A 22,298-nucleotide genomic window follows, 5' to 3' on the forward strand; every position below is an offset into this window, starting at 1 on the left:
TAGTGTATGTTTTTTAGTAGTCCGGTAAATAAATAATTGGCATCAATCATCTTGTTGCCATCTTGGCAAAAAAAAATGATTTCTGGACTAGTGTGTGTTTTTTAGTAGTCTGGGAAATAAATAATTGGCATCAACCATCTCGTTGCCATTTCTAGGCACCAAAATAATTTTTCAGGAGCGCTGTTTTTTCTAGTACTGTTGCAAATAAATAAGTCTATTCTTCCACCGTGTCTTTGCGAATAGTGTTTAGAAAACCAATTACAACAATGAGGAGAGCATCCAACAGCGAATGTGGATATGGCCATGGTGGTGCCAACACCTTTCTCAGGTCACAGGGCATTATGTGTCCTTTCATAGGCCTGAATACTGCTGCTTGAATGACGAGACCAAAAGCTGTTGAACAGGTGTTAGATTGGATGGCTGTGATCTCTTCCAGTTCCATCGCATTATCCTCCGCTCGGTCCATTGCAGAAAGTGCACACTTGGCACCTGAGGACCATGGTCATCCTTCTTCCACCTCACCCCTTTGCAAATCAGCCATGCAGTCTGAGCCCCAAGTCATGCAGCAGTCTCTTCTACTTTTTGATGACTCCATTGGCTGTGGTTCCATGGTCCATCCATCTAGCTCTGCCCTAGATGTGGAAGAGACTGACTGCACTGATGCCCAAGCACTTATTATGTTGTAGGATGAGTACGTGGGAGAGCTGTGGACCACAGCAGCACATGTCATATGATGATGAAACTCAGTTGCTAACTGCAGCATTTTTCTTCAGTGTGCAGACCGGCAAGTAGGGCAGAGTTGAGAAGTTAGAGGAAGATGATGCAGGGGATGATGAGACCCCTCATGGAGTGGAGTCCATTCTATTGATGTGCGCAGTTTGAAGGAAGAGGGCATGGCCAAGCTGCCACAGCAGCACAGCAAAATAGGGAGCAGGGTGCAAAGGCTCAGCGGGCAGCCGCTAGCCATTATGTCAGCTGCTACAGCACGCTGAAATCAGAGCACCAGAGACAGCTCAAAAGAGCTCACTGGTGTGGCATTTCTTCATGGAATGTGCTGCTAACAAGAGAAAGATGGTTTCCACTGTGTGCCATCAGACCCTGAAACGAGGCATAAATGTCCTGAACCTGAGCACCACCTGTATGATGAGGCACCTGAATTCCAAGCATGAGGTGCAGTGGAGTACATACTTTAAAAAGCATGACAAATCTGAATCTCCTCCTGTTGCCTCTTCTGCTGTGGTCTAAGCCGCTTATTATCACTCAGGATCGGCCGAGAAACCAGCATCCTGAAAAGAGAGGATGTGACAGCATCACCACTGCCACCACCAGTGTCACCGAGCATCTCCACAACATCCCATGGAAGCGTTCAACTTTCCATAATCAAAACTTCAATAGACAGAGAAGATATCACCCTAGCCATCCACAAGCCATGGTCCTGAATGACAGCATTTCAAAATTACTGGCCTTTGAAATGCTGCCATTCCTTCTTGCAGAGACGAACAGTTTTAAAAAACTGATGGCAGTGGATGTCCAGCAGTATGCTGTTCCCAGCCACCACTACTTTTCCAGGTGGGCTGTGCCTGTCCTGCACAAACATATTGCGGAACAAAACAGGTGTACATACTCAATGCCATCAGTGGCAAGGTCAACATAACCACAAATACGTGGACCAGTAAGCATGGCCAGGGATGTTACATCTCCCTTACTATTCACTAGATAAAATAAGTTGTGGCTGGGCCAGAGGCAGAAGGCATTCTATCTCATATCCCACCACCACCTAGGATTGCTGGATGTTTATCTGTCCAGATTTCCTCCTCCTCCTACCTCATTTGACATGTTGCATTGATTCGAATATTCCACCAATGTGGCCAGCGCTGATGACACCATCATCAGCGTTATTATACCACTTACTGTATACTTATTGTATATGCCTGCTGGAAAAAACAATTCAGGCCATGAAGGATGATGTGGTGGCACAGGAGGAAAAGGAGCAGGTGGAGGAGCAGATCCAATTCACACGGTTTTCAGGCCTGTCATTCACACATGGCTCGAAGGGTGGGTTACTGACCCAACATCGTCCAGGTACCCAACTGTACAGCCAGGGGACAGTTTGGGAGGATAATGAAGAGGAACAGCCATGTTCACAGCAGGGTGGCTCTCAGAGCAGCTCACAGGCATCATTGGAAAGTGGCTGGTGGGATAAAGAGTATCCTGAAGATATACACATGTTGTCAAAATTGTTGGTACCCCCCTTTTAATGACAGAAAACCCACAATGGTCTCAGAAATAACTTGAATCTGACAAAAGTAATAATAAAAAAAATCTCTGAAATTGAACAAATGAATGTCAGACATTGCTTTTCAACCATGCTTCCACAGAATGTTTTAAAAAATAAAACTCATGAAATAGGCCTGAACAGAAATGATGGTACCCCTGAAAATAATGTGACAAAAGGGACATGATAAATCAAGGTGTGTCCACTAGTTAGCATCACAAAAAAATCATGAAAAAGCCATACTGGAATTTGACAAACTACATATTGACAAGCCACAAAGCTTTTGGGAGAATGTCTTATGGAGAGATGAGATAAAAATTGAACTTTTGGCAAGTCAGATCAGCTCTATGTTCACAGACAGAAAAATGAAGCATATCAAGAAAAGAACAGTGTCCCTACTGAGAAACATGGAGGAGGCTCTGTTATGTTCTGGGGCTGCTTTGCTGCATCTGGCACAGGGTGTCTAGAATCTGTGCAGGGTACAATGAAATCTTAAGACTATCAAGGGATTCTAGAGAGAAATGTGCTGCCCAGTGTCAGAAAGCTTGGTCTCAGTCACAGGTCATGGGTCTTGCAGAAAATAATGACCCAAAACACACAGCTAAAAACACCCAATAATGGCTAAGAGGAAAACATTGGACTATTCTAAAGAGGCCTTCTAAGAGCCCGGACCAAAATCCTATTGAGCATCTTTGGAAAGAGCTGAAACATGCCATCTGGAAAAGGCAACCTTCAAACACGAGACAACTGGAGCAGCTAGCTCTTATGAGGAGTGGGCCAAAATACCTGTTGAGAGGTGCAGAAGTCTCATTGACAGTTAAAGGAATCGTTTGATTGCAGTTATTGCCTCAAAAGTTTGAGCAACAAAATATTAAGTAGTTTTTTTTTCTTCCATTTCTGTCCAGGCCTATTTCATGAGTTTTGTTTTTTTTAAATTCTGTGGAAGCATGGTTGAAAAGCAATGTCTGACTTTCATTTGTTCATTTTCATAGATTTTTTATTTATTATTACTTTTGTCAGATTAAAGTTATTTCTGTGACCATAGTGGATTTTTCTGTCATTAAACCAGGGGTACCAACAATTTTGAGCACGTGTGTAGCTCCCACAGAGTAGAGCTTGTTATAGTATCTGGGCTGCTTGGCACACATGAGTCAATACATGCTGCAGTGCTTGAACAACGACCACCAAGGTGCCCGTATTGTAACCAGTGCAGGTTACTGGGTGGCCACCCTGCTGGATCCCCGCTACAAGGACAACGTACCATCATTACTTCCACTATTGGAGAGGTGTAAATACAAGCACACACTGGTAGAAAAACTACTAATGGCTTTTCCAACTGAAAGCGGCGACTCACTGAGACAACAAGACAGAGGCAGAGGAGGAAGTAGCCAATGCAGCTGGGGTACAGTCGGCACCTCTGAAAGCAGGGTTAGCATGGCAAAATGTGAGAAATATATATGAGCATGCCACAGCATACAGCAACACCATGTAATAGGGTCTGTATTAGCAGGAACCAGCATTACCCCAACATCGTGGAAGAGTCCACATGCCTCTACGTATTGAAAGATGGGTCTACGTATTAACAGATGGATCTGGCCCACTTTACTTCTGGGTCTCCAAATTGGACACATGACCTGAGCTTACCCTTTATGCCTTGGAGGTGCTGGCCTGCCCTACTGCAATTGTCATGTCTGAAGGTATGTTTAGCACACATCCTATGTTGGGAACCTTACATTCCTCAAAATGAAAAAACAATGTTCATATCAGCTTACCCGTGCAGGCAAAGATCCATAAGAGGTGTGGCGCATGGACAAATCCTGGCTTCGGTTTCAGGTAAGTAGACATGTAGAGAAAAAGACATAAAGTCCAGTTACCACAAAAAAAAATCTTTTTTAGAAAACCAGTGAAAAAATATTATTAAAAACATTGTTTATTTCAATGCTCTAATAACAAGAAAAAACATAGCATTAGCCCTATGTTATGCTACCATGCTCAAAACACGTAGGCCTAATGCTATATTTTTTTTATTTTTTCACGTTTTTTTTTTTTTTTTAATTTTTGTGGTACCTTGACATTTTGCTGTTTTCTCTTCATTCCTTAAAATGAACCAGGCGTGGATCCCACAGAATTTAGACATATCTTTGGATGACTGGACAACTATAACATTGGCACCCAGGTGCTTTTTCAGCATTTTTTTTTTCTGCAGCAATACTTGATCTCTTGGCAGGAAAGAAGCAGCAGAAAAAAAAGCATGCCTTTGTTGTTTTTTGTTGCATTTTTTGCTGCATTTTTGCGGCTTTTTTTGTGCGTTTTTTGCTGCTGTTATTTGCATGCTAGCTTTGTCTCTTGTGCATGCTGATAAAGTTCAGTGTTGAAAAAAGTCCTATTATATAGAATCTGGTTTTGGCACAAGAAAAGCAACAAAACCTGATACCTGTGTTTTTGGTGGGTTTTTTCACCACCCACTCATTTCACTCGGTGAAAAAACACTGAAAATACGTTGAAAGAAGTGACATGCTTCATTCTGCAAAAAAACATGCAAAGTACAAAATCCTGATGAAAAACACAAGGTGTGTGCATGAGATTTCTGAAATTTCATAGTTTACATGAGCGCCGATTGACCATATTCAAGTTGTTTGGTGCTTTTTCCTGGCATTCTTATATATGCTGACAAACGCTTATGGAGACAGAATGATCACTTATATGATAGTTCTGTCTCCACGCAGTATCTATTGTGGCAGGGCTAAGGGTCGTGTAATCGATGGGAGATATGTGTCTCATAAATGGCCTGTCTCCATAATGTAAGGCATAACAAATATTGCTGTATTATTTTGAAGGACCTGTGCTGAGGTCACAGTCATGTGACCAGTCAGCTGCTAGGTTCGTGGGTGTGGCTACACCCTTATAATGTGGCCTGCTCTTGAACCAGGCAGCTGTATGTGAGGGGGTATACACCTCCTGTGTGCGCTGAGGCTCGCGGATTGAGCCTGAAGGAAAGGACATTTTGATGTTATTTTGTTGCCTGAACTGAAGGCTGTTTATTTTGGTGACATGCTGTGTGGTTTATGATGTAATAAACCGCATGAACTTCAAGGGAACCTGCCTTCTGACTGTGTCCCGTGCACCTAAGTGAGTAGAATCCCTACAATTGGTGCTAGACGTGCGGGCAGTGGTCCCAGCAGAGACTTGAGACCATTGCTGCATGTCCTGGGTAAAGTTTTCAGCGAGGCAGCAAGCTCTACCGGGAATAATGGAGGACCTGCTGAAACACCTGGTCCAGGCCCAGACACAGCAAAAGGAGGCCAACAGGCTGTTCTTACAGCAGCTCCAGCAGAGCCAGCAGGAGCAATGGTAGCAGAGCCAGCAGGAGCACCGGCAGCTGATGCAACTTCTGGCAACCGCCATCCAGGAGGGCAGGACGAGTGCCCCAACCCCAGGTCCAGCTGATGCCACCCACGTCACGAAGGCGGTAAGATGCGCATTGCAAAAAAAACCCCTGAGGATGAAGTGGAGGCCTTCCTGACGGTGTTTGAGAGGGTGGCTGAGAGGGAAAAACTTCAGCCAGAGTGGTGGGCAGAGGTACTGGCCCCATACCTAACGGGGGAGCCCCAGAAGGCGTACTTTGACCTGACTGTACAAGACGCCAGAGAGTATCCCAAATTAAAAGTGGAAATTCTTGCACGCTTGGGGGTAACAATGACTACCAGGGCACAGCGAGTTCATCGCTGGGCCTATCACCGGGACAAACCACCACGCTCCCAAATGTTCGACCTGTTGCACCTGGTCCAGAAATGGCTGCAGCCAGAGTCATCTTCCCCGGCACAGATGGTAAAGCGAGTGGTCATGGATCGGTTTGTGCATTCTCTGCCGAGACCCCTACAGACTTGGGTGGACCAGGGTGATCCCCAAAATGCCGATGAACTGGTTGGGCTGGTCAAGAGATACCAGGGGATGGAAGGTTCCTTGGGGAAGCAGCCCATTCTGTATTGGGGGACCCAGCAGGGGGCGGAGTCCCAAAAAGGGGTGGTGCAGCCAAGGTCAAAAGGGGCGGGAGAGGCGGTGCCCAAGGTCCCCTCGGGTGATATTATTTGCTGGAAGTGTCACAGGCCAGGACATATAGCTGCCCATTGTTCCCAGACCACTGAGCAGATGGACTGCAGCATGGGACGCCGTAGTTCATACTACGCATATCCAGCTTGCAGTGTGAATTCGCCACCTAACCAGGGGCCACAAGCGTGTCCCATGAAGGTGAACGGGCGAGCAGCAATGGCGCTTCTAGACTCCGGGAGCTTGGTGACCCTTGTGAGGGCCAGTTTTCCTCTCAACATACTCCCGGGTAAAATGATTGGCGTTCGGTGCATACATGGCGATGCAAAGGACTACCCTATGGCTAGGGTGAATATTGAAACAGCGCATGGCACCGAGTCGCATGAAGTTGGCGTTGTTCGAGACTTGTTGCATCCCATAATTATTGGCCGGGATTTCTGTCTGTTTTGGGATTTGTGGGGGAAGGGTTCTGAGTGTGCTAGCAAGAGCAGGGAACCCATCCACCCCAATGAGGTATCGCCACCACCAGAGGCAGATGAGTTTCCTATATGTGGAAAAAGGAAACTCAGAGGGCACTCCAGAATACAAAAGGGGATCTATGACAACACACAGAGTAAACAGATATCAATGAAGAAAAAAGCAGTGTGTATAAAAGTCATGATCACCCAAAATAGCAAATAATAGAAGCAATATGTGCCAAGTATAAATTTTATTTTACAAAAAACACACTTATTGGACAAACAGCGATTAAAAACAGTTAAAAAAGCCTAAAAGAGGCCAAAATCAAACAACAAGTCCATATAAAGAACCTTGTAAACACACTTACACCAAGCTGGCAGTCATTAGAAATCTAGAAATGTATACATAAACATATATGCAGGTAGTAAAGGCCCAATTAAATATTAATAAAGAATATCACAATGCATATTCAAATAGCATATAAGCAATATATTAATAAAACAGCCTAAGACCTGAAATGAAGTGGACCAATAGCCCAAAAAATAAAAATCAGAATTGTCCCAAATTTATGTCAGATATTTAGCAATAGCCACCTACACCTCCATCCTAAATAGGATAAATGCAAACACCTAGGAAATTATGTACTCAGTATAATGATAAATAATCCTAGGTAATGTGTGGTGACAATAAATAGCCCTATGAAACAGCACATCCAAAGTCAAAATGGTATTTTGACCTAGATAAGAAAAAGGAGAGAAATAAACCCCTCATTGGTAAAAAGAAAGGACAATTGAGCGGTCCAAACAATCAGGCAGAAGATAATACTACCTCACAGCTTAGATACATAATAGGCTAAGCCTGCAGCCTGCAGCCAGCATAACGGTGAGGTGTGTGGGACAACCCCACTAGAAAGCGTGGCTTCCTCAGGGGAGAAGGGGGTTTCCTTTATGTGTCCTTGTTGGGGATGAAGAGGAAGGGTCCCCTGTCCCTGACATCCCGGAGTTAGGGGTGGCTGGGGAGAATTTTGGGACTGCTCAACATAGGGACCCCACGCTGAGGGAAGCCTTTAACAATGTCACCATCATTAATGGGGTTGCACAAGAGCCAGGAGCAGACACAAGATTTCCCTATTTTATGTTGAGTGGGGAATTGTTGTACCAGGTCACGAAAATAAGGGAGGAGGTGGTAGAGCAGTTAATAGTACCAGGCCCCTATAGACAGAAAGTGTTGGACATGGCCCATTCACACATCTTGGGGGGACACCTGGGGGGTGGAAAAACGCAGGAATGGATTGTACAGAGGTTCTATTGGCCTGGGTGTCACTGGGAAATAGCAAACTATTGCAGGTCCTGCCCGACATGTCAGTTAACTGCCCCCACATCTCATTTTCGGAACCCTCTTGTGCCACTGCCCATTATTGAGGTGCCATTTGAGAGAATTGCCATGGACTTGGTCAGTCCCTCAGTTAAATCAGCTCGGGGTCATCAGTATATATTAGTCATCCTGGACTATGCCACACGCTATCCTGAGGCCATTCCCCTGAGAAACTCCTCCGCGAAGAGTATAGCCCGCGAGCTGGTCCATGTGTTTTCCAGGACGGGTTTGCTGAAGGAGATCTTGACCGACCAGGGGACACCTTTTATGAGCAAGGTGATGAGGGAATTGTGCAGAGTCTTGCAAATCTCCCAGTTGAGGACTTCAGTGTACCATCCACAGTCAGATGGCCTTGTTGAGAGGTTTACCAAGACACTGAAGAGCATGCTGAGAAAAGTCATAGAGAAAGATGGTAGAAACTGGGATTGTCTACCGTATTTGCTGTTTTCTATCCGTGAAGTCCCCCAGGCCTCCATGGGGTTCTCGCCCTTCGAGCTTCTGTACAGCCGACATCCGCGAGGTCTCCTAGATATAGCCAAGGAAACCTGGGAAGCTGAAGTCACGCCCCACAGGAGCGTCATTGAGCATGTGGCACTGATGCAGCAGAGGGTTGCGAAGGTGATGCCCTTTCTTAAAGAACATATCCGCCAGGCACAAGAGGCTCAGGCCAGGGTCTACAACCGGTCAGCCAGAGTGGGGCATTTCAATCCGGGAGACCGAGTTCTCGTGCTAATCCCGACAGTGGAGAGTAAATTCTTGGCCAAGTGGCAAGGGCCATATGAGGTGGTGGAGAAGCTGGGAGACGTAAACTACAAGATCCACCAACCCGGAAGACGGAAGCCATACCAGGTTTACCATGTCAACCTCATCAAGCCATGGCAAGATAGAGAGCCAGTGGTAACTCCGTGCTTGCTAGCCAACCTAGAAGGGGAGTTTGGAGTTGTTACCATAGCGGAGACACTATTGAAGGCCCAGAAACAGCAATGCCAGGAGTTACTCCAGAAAAACAGGACCTGTTTTCAGAGTTGCTGGGGTGCACGAAGGTGGTGGAGCACAAAGTTCTGACCGAGCCACATGTGCCGGTGAACGTGAAACCATATCGTATTCCTGAGGCCCGGCGAGATGTAATCTCCAAGGAGGTGCAGCGTATGTTGAAGCTCAGGGTCATTGAGGAATCCAAGAGTGACTGGTCGAGTCCGATTGTCCTGGTCCCAAAACCTGATGGCGAATGGAGGTTCTGCAAGGATTACCAGAAGCTGAATGAGGTCTCCAAGTTCGACGCTTATCCCATGCCACGCATTGATGAGCTCATCGAGAGACTTGGAATTGCCAGGTACATAACCACCTTGGATCTGACAAAGGGATACTGGCAGATCCCTTTGGCACAGGATGCCAAGGAGAAGACGGCATTTTCCACACCAGACGGGTGCTTCCAGTATGTCCGGATGCCGTTTGGCCTGCAGGGAGCTCCGGCAACATTCCAGAGGGCTATAAATAGAATCCTTGCACCTCATAAACTATACGCTGCCGCGTACCTGGATGATATCGTCACCTTTACCCTGTACAGGGAGACTCACCTGGAAACGGTTCAAGCAGTGTTTGATGCGCTAAGAGAGGCGGGGTTTACAATAAACCCAAAGAAGTGTGCCTTGGGTAAAGAAGAAGCCAAGTACCTCGGATATGTAGTGGGGCGTGGCGAGATAAAACCTCAAATTAATAAAGTGGAGGCAATTCAAACATGGCCAAGACCTCTGTCAAAGAAGCAAGTTAAAGCCTTCCTGGGGATTGTGGGATATTACAGAAGGTTCATCCCAAAATTCGCCACAATGGCTACACATCTAACTGATCTGCTTAAGGGGACAAAGTCAGTGATGGTCAGCTGGTCCGAAGAAGCCGAGTCAGCCTTCCAAGAAATGAAGGGAGCTCCTTGTAAGCAACCCGTTTTGGTGGCCCCAGACTTTAAACGTGAATTTATCCTCCAGACAGATGCCTCAGATGTTGGGGTAGGAGCAGTCCTTTCCCAAGAGATACGTGGGGAGGAGCATCCTGTTCTCTACTTGAGTAGGAAGTTGACTTCTTGTGAGAGAAATTACTCAGTTGTAGAGAAGGAGAGTTTGGCCATAAAATGGGCAGTGGATACATTACGGTACTAAATGGTGGGACGGAAGTTTAGATTAATTACCGACCATGCCCCACTCAGGTGGATGAGGGAAACAAAGGGTAAGAATGCTAGGGTCACCCGCTTGTTCTTAGCCCTACAAGACTTCAGCTTCCATGTAGAGCATAGGGCCAGGAAGCTACATGGGAATGCCGATGCTCTCTCCAGAATCCCTTACCTGGTAGGTGAAAGTGCCAAGCCCCATGGCTTTAGGCAGAGGGGGGAGGTATGTGGCAGGGCTAAGGGTCGTGTAATCGATGGGAGATATGTGTCTCATAAATGGCTTGTCTCCATAATGTAAGACATAACAAATATTGCTGTATTATTATTGTTTTGAAGGACCTGTGGTGAGGTCACAGTCATGTGACCAGTCAGCTGCTGGGTTCGTGGGTGTGGTTACACCCTTATAATGTGGCCTGCTCATGAACAAGGCAGCTGAATGTGAGGGGGGATATACACCTCCTGTGTGCGGTGAGGCTCGCGGATTGAGCCTGAAGGAAAGGACATTTTGATGTTATTTTGTCGCCTGAACTGAAGGCTGTTTATTTTGGTGACATGCTGTTTCTTTTATGAAGTAATAAACTGCATGAACTTCAAGGGAACCTGCCTCCTGACTGTCTCCCGTCGCACCTAAGCGAGTAGAATCCCTACACTATGTATTAGCAGCATGTGTCTTGTCTTCACCGGGCAGCTTGGCGGCTATGAACAGATCCTAATATTTATCTCACCTGCCAAGGTTGTGTGCATGTTTGTTCCATGTGCGCAGAATGTGTGCAGAATGTATGTGAAAGTCTATAATTGTCTTTGTCTACCATTTCCACCACAGGCAAGAGAATCCAGATGCGATTCTTGTACAGAGGTCCACTTATGTCAGTGTCCACCCCCGTGGTATTAGCGTCATTTTTGCTCACCTCTAGTTTCCAGGTTTGCCTGACATATTCTCTCATCATATTATCTCTGATATGATCAAATACTCCAGGCTGGCATTCCACACCACTCGGCCGATTGCAGGGTCGACGAAGAACACAGCATAATCCATCGGCATCTTTAGAATAGTACTCGCAGAGTTCTGCTGGGCCGCAGTGAGGTTTTCCTCCATATATAGCATATGTACCATTCAGTTGCCGCTCTACAGGGTAGTGGTAAAACTGGACGTTGAACACCACAGAGACAACATAGCCACCAAGAGTTCGCAGACACTGCCTTAGCAAGAAAAGGCCATCCATCATCCCAGCCAGCTTGAGAAATTCTTCAGCCTCTGCACGAGAAATGCTGCCATAATAGAAAGGCAAGTGACCGGCAGCATCTGGCATGTTTACTAGGGAACAGGCTGTAAAAATAAGGATAAAAGTATAGTTTTAAACAGCATAGTAAATAGTTAATGAATAGAAAAGGTGCAGTATCTGTATTAGTCATTCCAGTACAATATTCTCAAAATACAATCATCTTCCATGGCCGATAAAACTCAAAACCACATCCAACATTCAGTGACATATACAATGTGGAATTGATCAACCAATCAGCATGAGTAATTCGCTAGTAACACACCTGTATTGCTCTCTACAGCGCTGTGCCTGGATTACCTGTTCCCATACAAACCATGACAGGGCGGTTTAAGATTTTTTTATTTTCAGCAGCTCTTTGTATCTTTAATATATGAAGACTTGCTTTATTTGTAGAGTTGAGCGACTTTTGGTTTTTTAGGGTCGCGTTTCGTTTCGTGAAACCCGACTTTTCCAAAAGTCGGGTCGAGCAAGATCGTCCGATTATAGGGAAAAGTCGGGGTCGTCACGAAACCCAATGAAAGTCAATGGGGAATAAAAGTCGGCAGTGAGAGGAGGACAGGAAACACACCTACAGTGCCCATTTGAATGCCAAAAGCATCAATTCTTCTTACTTAAGCTTGTCAACCTTAATTAACTTCATAATACAAGTTACGCACTGAAAAATGGGGGTTATTTGGCTAAAGTTGTGGGGGGGGAGGGCTGGCTGCAGGTTTTCATGTGCCCTGGGCGAAAGAGCGCCCCTTTAACACATACCACAACTCATCATGCTCCGATACGGCAGATAAATAGCGGTATAGTACAATGAAAAATACCTCACTTTTTACATCTCATGACGAGGCCCATCTATTTCTCCATACAGAATCATTGGTCCCATATAATGTTTGAAACAGTATATGATGAGCTCCACATAATGCTACAGTATATGTTGGTCCCCATGGATGAAGCTCCACTGTCTTATGGGCCCAAATAATGCTCCAAACATAATGGGACCCATTTCTAATGCTCTAGTGTATAATGGGCCCTGTAAATGCTGCTCCAGTGTCTGATGTCCACCTTTGGAATGTTCCAGTGTATGGTGGGCCCCATCTATCATTCTCCAGAGTATAGTGCTCCCCAAAAATTGCTGTCCCAACATTGAAAACAATCAAATAAGTCTCCTCGCTAGGGAATCCCTGTACTTGTCTGGACAGGTGCTGTAGCTTGCTTAACAGCTCGCCAGCCGTTCTCACGCCCAGTATGGATTGCACGTGATTGCACAAAGGTTAGAAAGGGTACCGTATCCCTGGATAACATGTATGGATAGCGTACACATTCAAAATATATGTCTCAGGAGGCAGGCTCAGACGGTGTCAGGCCCAGTATGGATTGCACGTGATTGCACAAAGGTTAGAAAGGGTACCGTATCCCTGGATAACATGTATGGATAGCGTACACATTCAAAATATATGTCTCAGGAGGCAGGCTCAGACGGTGTCAGGCACAGTATGGATTGCACGTGATTGCACAAAGGTTAGAAAGGGTACCGTATCCCCGGATAACATGTATGGATAGCGTACACATTCAAAATATATGTCTCAGGAGGCAGGCTCAGACGGTGTCAGGCACAGTATGGATTTGACGGCCCAGATTACACAGCGGAGGAGCAGGGAGAGGTAAAGATTGCAAATGCTGGGGCCCTGCCCAAGCAAGGGGGGCCCACTCGTGGGCGTCGGTACTGGCACTGGGCCCCTCATAGTACAGCGGTGTGTCTGACGGCGGGTGTGCACCACCACCGTCAGAGACACTTGATTGCACTATGAGGGACCCTGTGCCAGTGCCCGCGCCCAAGAGTCGGCCTACCCACCTGTCCAGGGCAACGGCACTCGCACGGTGTCGTGCGGTAGGTGGTGACCCCGGCCATGGGGGGGGAGGCAGCACAGTTAGGGAGTTTTAGAAAGTGGCATATGTTGATGTTGGACATTCAGCTGATGCAAAAGGCGAAATAGGTGAAGTACCAGGAAGAGGTGGACCAAAGCAAGCCATTTTTCTGTCACCCTATGTGTCATCAGGGGAAGGTGGGACAAAATCCTTGGAAACCCATGCGTGGTTCATTTTAATGAAGGTTAGATCATCCACATTTTGGGTTGACAGACGGGTCCTTTTTTCTGTCAGGATTGATCCAGCTGCACTGAAGACTCTTTCCGATAGCACACTTGCAGCTGGGCAAGCGAGCTCCTGTAAGGCATATTGGGCCAATTCAGGCCAGGTGTCCAGTTTAGCGGCCCAATAGTCAAAGGGGAATGACCTGTGTGGGAGAACATCGATATGGGAGGAAAAGTAGTTTGTAACCATAGTTGACAACTGCTGTCTCCTGTCACTTTCCATCGATGCAGTATTACCAGTTGTGTGAGCGGTATTTGAAAAATCAGTCCACAACATTGTCATGAAACCCCTGTCTCCAACGCCACTTCTGCTGTGTGCACCACGAACACCTCTGCCAAGCTGCCCCCGGCCCGTACGGCTCGTGTGAGAACCATCACCGCTGCTGTGTGCTGGGAATGCCTCAAGCAACCGATTTACCAGAGTTGCTTGTTTATTAGCCAATATTAGGTCAAGGTTCTCCTGTGGCATGATGTTTTGTAATTTGCCTTTATAGCGTGGATCCAGGATGCTGGCCAACCAGTAGTCGTCATCGTTCATCATTTTGGCAATGCGGGGGTCCCTTTTTAGGATCCGCAAGGCATAATCTGACATGTGGGCCAATGTTCCCTGTGTCAATGATGCACTGCGAGTGCTGGGTGGAGGAGCACTTTCTGGCAAATCCACATCCCTCCAGTCACGCACAAACCCTGTACCAGACCTTGCCACGCCAACATTTTCACTTGCCCCACGAGATGCATCCTCCTCCCCTAAGTAATCATCCCCATCATCCTCCTCCTCCTCCTCTTCTTCCTCCACCTCGTCCAGGAGAGGTCCCTGAGCAGACAATGGCTGAATGTCATCAAGGATTCCCTCCTCCTCTTCCTCCTCATCAACATTGGCTGCAGACGCCTGCTCCTTAAGGTGCGTCAAAGTTTGTATGAGCAGACGCATAAGTGGGATGCTCATGCTTAGGATGGCGTCGTCTGCGCTTACCAGCCATGTGCATTCCTCAAAACACTGAAGGACTTTACAAAGGTCTTTCAGCTTCGATCACTGCACGCCTGTCAACTCCATGTCTGCTCTCAAAGTGCCTGGCCGTGTATCCTCCCACAAATGCATTATGGCCTGCCTCTGCTCGCACAGCCGCTCCACCATGTGCAGGGTGGAGTTCCACCTTGTTGCAATGTCGATAATGAGGCAGTGGTTGGGAAGGTGGAGCAATCGCTGCAGCTTCTGCATACGAACGGAGTGTACAGGCGACCGGCGGATGTGCGCGCACAGTCTTCGCACCTTCTGGAGCAGGGCTGTTAACTCCGGATAATTTTTGAGGAAGCACTGCACCACCAGGTTCAAGGTGTGAGCCAAGCAAGGTATGTGGCTGAGTTTTGAAAGGGCTATGGCTGCCACAAAATTACGGCCGTTATCACTAACTACCTTGCCTGCCTCAAGATGTACACTGCCCAGCCATGACTCAGTTTGTCGCTTCAAGTACTCGGCCAGCACCTCGGCGGTGTGCCTGTCGCCGAAACACATCATCTGCAACACAGCCTGCTGACGCTTTCCACTAGCTGCTCGATAGGGGGACACATCGTGTGCAACAGTGGCAGCTGCAGATGGAGTGCTCGTACGACTGCGCTCTGTGGACGAGCTTTCGCTTCTGGAGGAGGGTCGAACGCCTACAGCCAACTGTTTCCTATACCGTGGGCTAGGCAGCACTGTCCCACCACCGCTGTCCCCTATGGACCCTGCATCCACCACATTAACCCAGTGCGCAGTGATGGACACGTAACGGCCCTGGCCATGCCGACTGGACCATGCATCAGTTGTGAGGTGCACCTTTCCGCTCACTGACTGCTTGAGTGCATGGACAATGCGGTCTTTCACATGATGGTGGAGGGCTGGGATGGCTTTGCGAGAGAAGAAGTGGCGACTGGGTAGGTCATAGCGTGGTACTGCATAGGCCATGAGTTCGCGGAAAGCTGTGCTTTCCACCAACCGAAAGGGCATCATCTCAAACGAGATTAGTTTGGCAATGTGGGCGTTCAAACCCAGTGTACGCGGATGAGAGACTGAGTACTTTCTTGACCTACTCATACTGTCTGGGAGGGTGAGCTGGACTTGAGAGCTGCATATGGTGGAAGTAGCGGTGGACAGGGCGGACTGAGAGAGGGTTGATGATGGTGATGGAGTTGGTGTTCTTTCTGATGGCCTAGAATCAGTCTTTCGTTGATATAACAGTGGGATTCCCTGACTGCTGTGGTCTTGCAACGACACCTCAACATTTGCTGCTGTGCTAACCGGTGGGCTTACAGTGGGGGAAACAATGTAGCGTTGCTGACTACCTTCGTTGTGATCAGTTGCACATGTGGCACTTGAGGTTTGGTGTTGTGTCCACGCTTGCAAGTGCATGCTGGTTAAATGTCTAAGCATGCAACTGGTATTCAAATTTTTCAGATTTTTCCCTCGGCTAAAGGTCTTTGCGCACTTCTTACAGATAATCTTGGCCTGATCATGAGGATTTTGTTCAAAAAAGTGCCACACTGCACTCTTCCTACTTTGGCAGACATTTTGCGGCCTAGCACGCTGTGATCTTTTGACCCTCTGGACAAGCTGTCCAGCAACTCTTTTGATGTTTGGAACCTGTCTTTGGAGTGCTCCGGGCCTGCCAGATAACAGCTGTTGCGATGTCGATGTCTGCTGTGGATGCTCCTCATCTGAGCTATTGGAAGCAGCACCCTCTTCCCCCAATGGATGCCAATCTGGGTCAACAACTGGGTCATCCATCACCTCCTCTTCTATGTCATGTGCACCTTTCTCTGTGTCACCGTGTATGGTGGTATAGTGTGCGGGAAGGGGCACCTGAGTCTCATCAGGGTCAAAATCTGGCTCTGTACACTGCGAGGACAATGTAGTGCTCTGAGTGAATGTACCAGCAGAATCATCCATCAGCGGCTGTGCATCAGTGCACTCCATGTCAGATTCATCTTGGCCTGGGTAATTCACCATTTCACTTGATAATCCAGGCATGGTATGTGAAAACAGCTCCATGGAGTAATCAGTAGTATGGCCTGCGTCATCCTTCAATCTTGGTTGGGGTGAAGGACACAAGGAAAGGTGTGGTTCATGAACATGAGCCTCCAATGACGACTCAGTGCTTTTACTTTTTACAACTGAAGAAGAGGAGGCGATAGAGCTGGAGGCTGAGTCAGCAATGTAAGACAAAACTTTTTCCTGATGCTCTGGCTTTAAAAGCGGTTTGCCAACTCCTAGAAAACTAAGCGTTCGAGGCCTTATGTAGCCAGACGATGACGCAGGGTCAGCACCTCCTGCATTCGGTCCTATTTTGCTCTTGCCCCTACCATCAGATCCACCACCAACACCATCATTACCAGCTGCCAACCCCCACCCAATTCTACTGCCTCTTCCACCAGCCTTCCTCATTTTTGGTAGAAATGTAGACAAAATCCAACAAACTATATAGTAATGTAAAACAAGGTACAAGGTGTCTATAGGACAGGGGAGATTTAGAATTTCTGCACACACTTGTGGACAGTGGACACTTTTGGATTGTGTGAGGCCCACTGATATCTGAGCGCTATGTGACAGGCTCGATGGCACAGCTTCCTGTGACCAAAGTGACGAGAGGATAATGGAGATTTTGAATCTCTGCGCACACTTTTGGACACTGGACACTTGTGGATTGTGTGAGGCCCACTGATATCTGAGCGCTATGTGACAGGCTCGATGGCACAGCTGCCTGTGACCAAAGTGACGAGAGGATAATGGAGATTTTGAATCTCTGCGCACACTTTTGGACACTGGACACTTGTGGATTGTGTGAGGCCCACTGATATCTGAGCGCTATGTGACAGGCTCGATGGCACAGCTGCCTGTGACAAAAGTGACGAGAGGATAATGGAGATTTTGAATCTCTGCGCACACTTTTGGACACTGGACACTTGTGGATTGTGTGAGGCCCACTGATATCTGAGCGCTATGTGACAGGCTCGATGGCACAGCTGTGACCAAAATGACGAGAGGATAATGGAGATTTTGAATCTCTGCGCACACTTTTGGACACTGGACACTTGTGGATTGTGTGAGGCCCACTGATATCTGAGCGCTATGTGACACGCTCGATGGCACAGCTGCCTGTGACCAAAGTGACGAGAGGATAATGGAGATTTTGAATCTCTGCGCACACTTTTGGACACTGGACACTTGTGGATTGTGTGAGGCCCACTGATATCTGATCGCTATGTGACACCCCGATGGCACAGCTGCCTGTGACAAAAGTGACGAGAGGATAATGGAGATTTTGAATCTCTGCGCACACTTTTGGACACTGGACACTTGTGGATTGTGTGAGGCCCACTGATATCTGAGCGCTATGTGACACGCTCGATGGCACAGCTGCCTGTGACCAAAGTGACGAGAGGATAATGGAGATTTTGAATCTCTGCGCACACTTTTGGACACTGGACACTTGTGGATTGTGTGAGGCCCACTGATATCTGAGCGCTATGTGACAGGCTCGATGGCACAGCTGTGACAAAAGTGACTAGAGGATAAGGGAGATTGGATTGCTTTTAAAAAAGCAGTTTGCGGAGCAGTGGGTAAACAGCAATGCCAGCGTGTCAGGAAGCCTTAAAAGGCAGCCCAACAACCAACACCACTGATACACCACAATATAGCCTCCCCTTGCACTGCACACACAGTGACTTGTGTGTTGTGCAGGCCAAATCGCTAGCAGCAGAAGCAGTTTTTTTGTCTTCTTCCCTGCCTAACGCTCTCCCTACAGAATCAGCAGCAACCTCTCCCTATACTATGATCGGCAGAAGTAAGATGGCGGTCGGCGTGCACGCCCTTTTATACCCCCTGTGATGGCCACCAAAGCAAGCCAATCACTTGCATGCCCTTCTGAAAGATGGTGGTGACCCGTGCCTAGGTCATCACGTTGCCCACAGTGTCCGTGGATCCTGATTGGCTGAAAAAGAGCGCAAAACAAACTTTTGAAACGCGACTTTGGCGCGTAAGTCGCCGACCTCGTGGCCGACCTCATCCTAGGGTCGGGTTTCGTTTCATGAAACCGGACTTTGCCAAAAGTCGGCGACTTTTGAATTTTTTCGACCCGTTTCGCTCAACTCTATTTATTTGTATTAGTTATCTGATAACTTTTTTTTTCATTTTTATTTTCTTTCATTTTGGGGAGATTCTTTGTAGGAATGTGGTTTCTTATACAGTTATGATCTGAGGTTTGTATGTCCCAAAATGAATAAGAAGGGTATTCTAAAGTCTCAAAGTTATTTTCTACTGCATGGGATAGGGGATATCTTCCCAATCGCTCGAGTCGGACCCCTAATGATCAAGAAGTTATCCCATCTATTTTGGACAGGGTATACTTTCTATACTTAAAGAGGCTGTCCACTACTTTTACACTGATGACCTCCAATCAGCTGTTATTGGTGATGGTGGAGGCCACCAACCAGAAATACTCACTTGTGGAGCTGGCAGTTTTCTGATAGTGGCCGCCGCAGGGTGCTGCACATCAGCCTCCTATTAATTTGAATAGGAAGCGGATGTGCAGTACCCTCCAGTGGCCACTATCAGAAGACGGAGCAGCTCGGCAAGTAAGTACTTTTCGCTGGCGGTTGCCTCCGTAACAGATGGCCATCAGGGGAGCCATGCGTTGTACCATGGCCCATCAAACATTGATGACCTATCCCAGGGATAGGTCATCAATGTAAAAGTAGTGGACAACCTCTTTAAGAATATCCCTTAAATGTTGTAAGTTGAAAAAAAAAACAATTTAAGCTTTAGAAATTAAAAATACTGAAAACTCTAGTGAAGGTCTTGTAACTAGTAAGTCAGACTAAATACACTTTAGACCACACATAACAGCTATTTGCTGTCCAATTATGTAGTGTGAGTGCTTCAAAATGGTATATCATGTAATGTTAGCATGCCGCATATTTACCTACACAGTTGTAATATTTCCTAACTCCCACAAATGCAAATAAGCAAGGTAAAATACCGTTCCTTTCTTGTATTACTGACTCATAAGTTGAATGCTTTACAAAATGAGGGAAAGACAAACATGTCGGTAGATCTAGGTTGTGACCAAACCCACACAATTAATTTCAAAATAATTTATGAGAACATTACGCTAGAATTGCACCAAGTGCTGTGACTCCCATCCCTTCCTACATCTCCCCTGGCTCACTCTCCACATTTGATCCCATCACAGAAGAAGAAGTCTCCAGACTCCTCTCTTCTTCTCGTCCGACTACATGCACTACCGACCCCATTCCCTCACATCTCCTCCAGTCTCTCTCTCCAGTCGTCACAACCCACCTAACTACAATCTTTAATCTCTCCCTCTCCTCGGGCATTTTCCCATCCTCCTTCAAACACGCCATCGTTACTCCATTACTAAAGAAACCTGCTCTCAACCCATCCTGCACAAACAACTACAGACCAGTCTCCAATCTCCCCTTCATCTCTAAACTTTTGGAACGCCTAGTTTACTCCCGCCTTACCCGTTACCTCTCCATTCACTCCCTTCTAGACCCTTCACAGTCCGGCTTCCGCCCCCTACATTCGACTGAAACTGCACTCATCAAAGTGACCAATGACCTTCTGACAGCAAAACGTAACGGTGACCACTCTCTGCTCATTCTTCTTGACCTATCTGCAGCTTTCGATACTGTTGACCACCATCTCCTACTCTCTAGGCTCCAGTCACTAGGCATTAAGGACACTGCACTCTCCTGGTTCTCTTCCTATCTCTCTGACCGCTCCTTCAGTGTTTTGTTCTCTGGCTCCACGTCATCTCCTCTTCCTCTTGCTGTCAGGGTACCTCAGGGCTCAGTCCTTGGCCCCCTTCTTTTCTCTCTCTACACGGCCCCAATTGGACAGACCATCAGCAGATTTGGCTTTCAGTACCATCTTTAGGCCGATGACACACAACTATACACGTCTTCCCCCGACCTTACCCCCGCTGTACTACAGAACGCCAGTGACTGTCTGTCCGCAGTCTCCAATATCATGTCCGCTCTCTATCTGAAACTCAACCTCTCCAAAACTGAACTTCTTCTGCTCCCGCCGTCTACTAACCTCCCTAAATCTGACATTTCCCTCTCCGTGGGTGGTACCACAATAACACCCCGGCAGCAGGTGCGCTGTCTGGGTGTTATGTTTGACACCAATCTCTCCTTCACATCCCATATACAATCCCTTGCCCGCTCTTGCCGCTTACACCTAAAGAACATCTCTAGAATCCGCCCTTTTCTCACTATGGAAACAACAAAAACCCTCACTGTTGCATTGATCCACTCTCGCCTGGATTACTGCAATGCTCTATTAATTGGCCTCCCCGTCACTCGACTATCCCCTCTCCAGTCCATACTTAATGCAGCAGCCAGGATCGTCCATCTGGGTAATCGGTACTCGGACGCGTCCGGTCTTCGCCAGTCCTTACATTGGCTGCCCATTCATTATAGGATCCAATTCAAAGTACTTGTTCTCACCCACAAAGCTCTCCACAGTGCGGCACCCCCTTACATCTCTTCTCTCATTTCTGTCTATCGGCCTAGCCGATCGCTGCGCTCTGCAAACGACTTTCGACTAACCTCTGCACTAATCCGTACCTCCCACTCCCGACTCCAAGACTTCTCCCGTGCTGCTCCTATCCTCTGGTATGCTCTACCCCAAGAAATCAGGACTATCCACAATTTGCATAGTTTTAGGCGCTCCCTCAAAACACACCTGTTCAGAGCGGCCTATCACATTCACTAATCAAAGTCATTCTCTGTGTAAGTGTGCGTGTGTAGCCCATTCACTATCTCCATCCATCCTTCACTCCCGCAAGATGGCTGGACCTTCATTGTAAATACACCATTGTAAATACACACCTGTACTCTGTATCTCCCTCACCTCATTGTAGATTGTAAGCTCTCACGAGCAGGGTCGTCTTATTTCGTCTTATTTTGCTTTAATTATTGTATTGTTAGCGTTGTTACTTATGACTTGTGTTTTGAATCTGTTAAACTGTAAAGCTCTGCGGAATATGTTGGCGCTATATAAATAAAGATTATTATTATTTATTGTACTTTAGTCCTTGACTGGCATACAGCAGTTGACAAATGTGCCAAAATTATTAGGCACACAGCAGCGCACTGTTCACCAAAGCTGATGTACAAAATACAGTCTTGATGAATTGGGCCCTTAGAGCTAATATTATACCTTATATCATACTAAAAGTAAGAAAGAAGACAACTCTGTGCCAGGTAATTTTTCTGCAATTCAAAAGGTTTTCTACCAAATACATTTATGGCATAACCATAGGACAAATCCTCTACATGGCAGACTGTGGCCAGCCCAGCCAATGGATCGGGGATCTGGGGAACCTTATTCTCTGGATGGGTGGGAGTTCCCAGAGGTGGAAGCCAGCTGGAACTGTAACGTATGTATTATGAAATCTGGTGGAAAACACTTTTTAAATGGAACCTGTCAGGTTGATCACACTATTTGCCTGCATATATTGGGTTAATCTGCAGGTTAATTGTGTTATAAAGGT

At 46.9% G+C, this 22,298-nt stretch overlaps 1 protein-coding gene across 2 annotated transcripts in view; it reads right to left on the reverse strand.

Moving 5' to 3' along the window:
* ZAP70 (zeta chain of T cell receptor associated protein kinase 70) overlaps positions 1-22,298 on the reverse strand; it is a 258,830-nt gene that overhangs the window by 178,689 nt on the left and 57,843 nt on the right. Inside the window, exon 2 of one of the 2 annotated variants that reach the window (XM_073544107.1) lies at positions 11,225-11,643. The exons of the other annotated variant lie outside the window; for it this stretch is intronic. Within the exon in view, the coding sequence (XP_073400208.1) occupies positions 11,225-11,643 (419 nt within the window). The remainder of the gene's footprint in view (positions 1-11,224; positions 11,644-22,298) is intronic. 2 annotated transcript variants of the gene reach the window in all.

This window comes from Dendrobates tinctorius, unplaced genomic scaffold (assembly GCF_039654945.1).
Source record: "Dendrobates tinctorius isolate UK_male_01 unplaced genomic scaffold, ASM3965494v1 ptg000011l, whole genome shotgun sequence".
Lineage (NCBI taxonomy): Eukaryota > Metazoa > Chordata > Amphibia > Anura > Dendrobatidae > Dendrobates > Dendrobates tinctorius.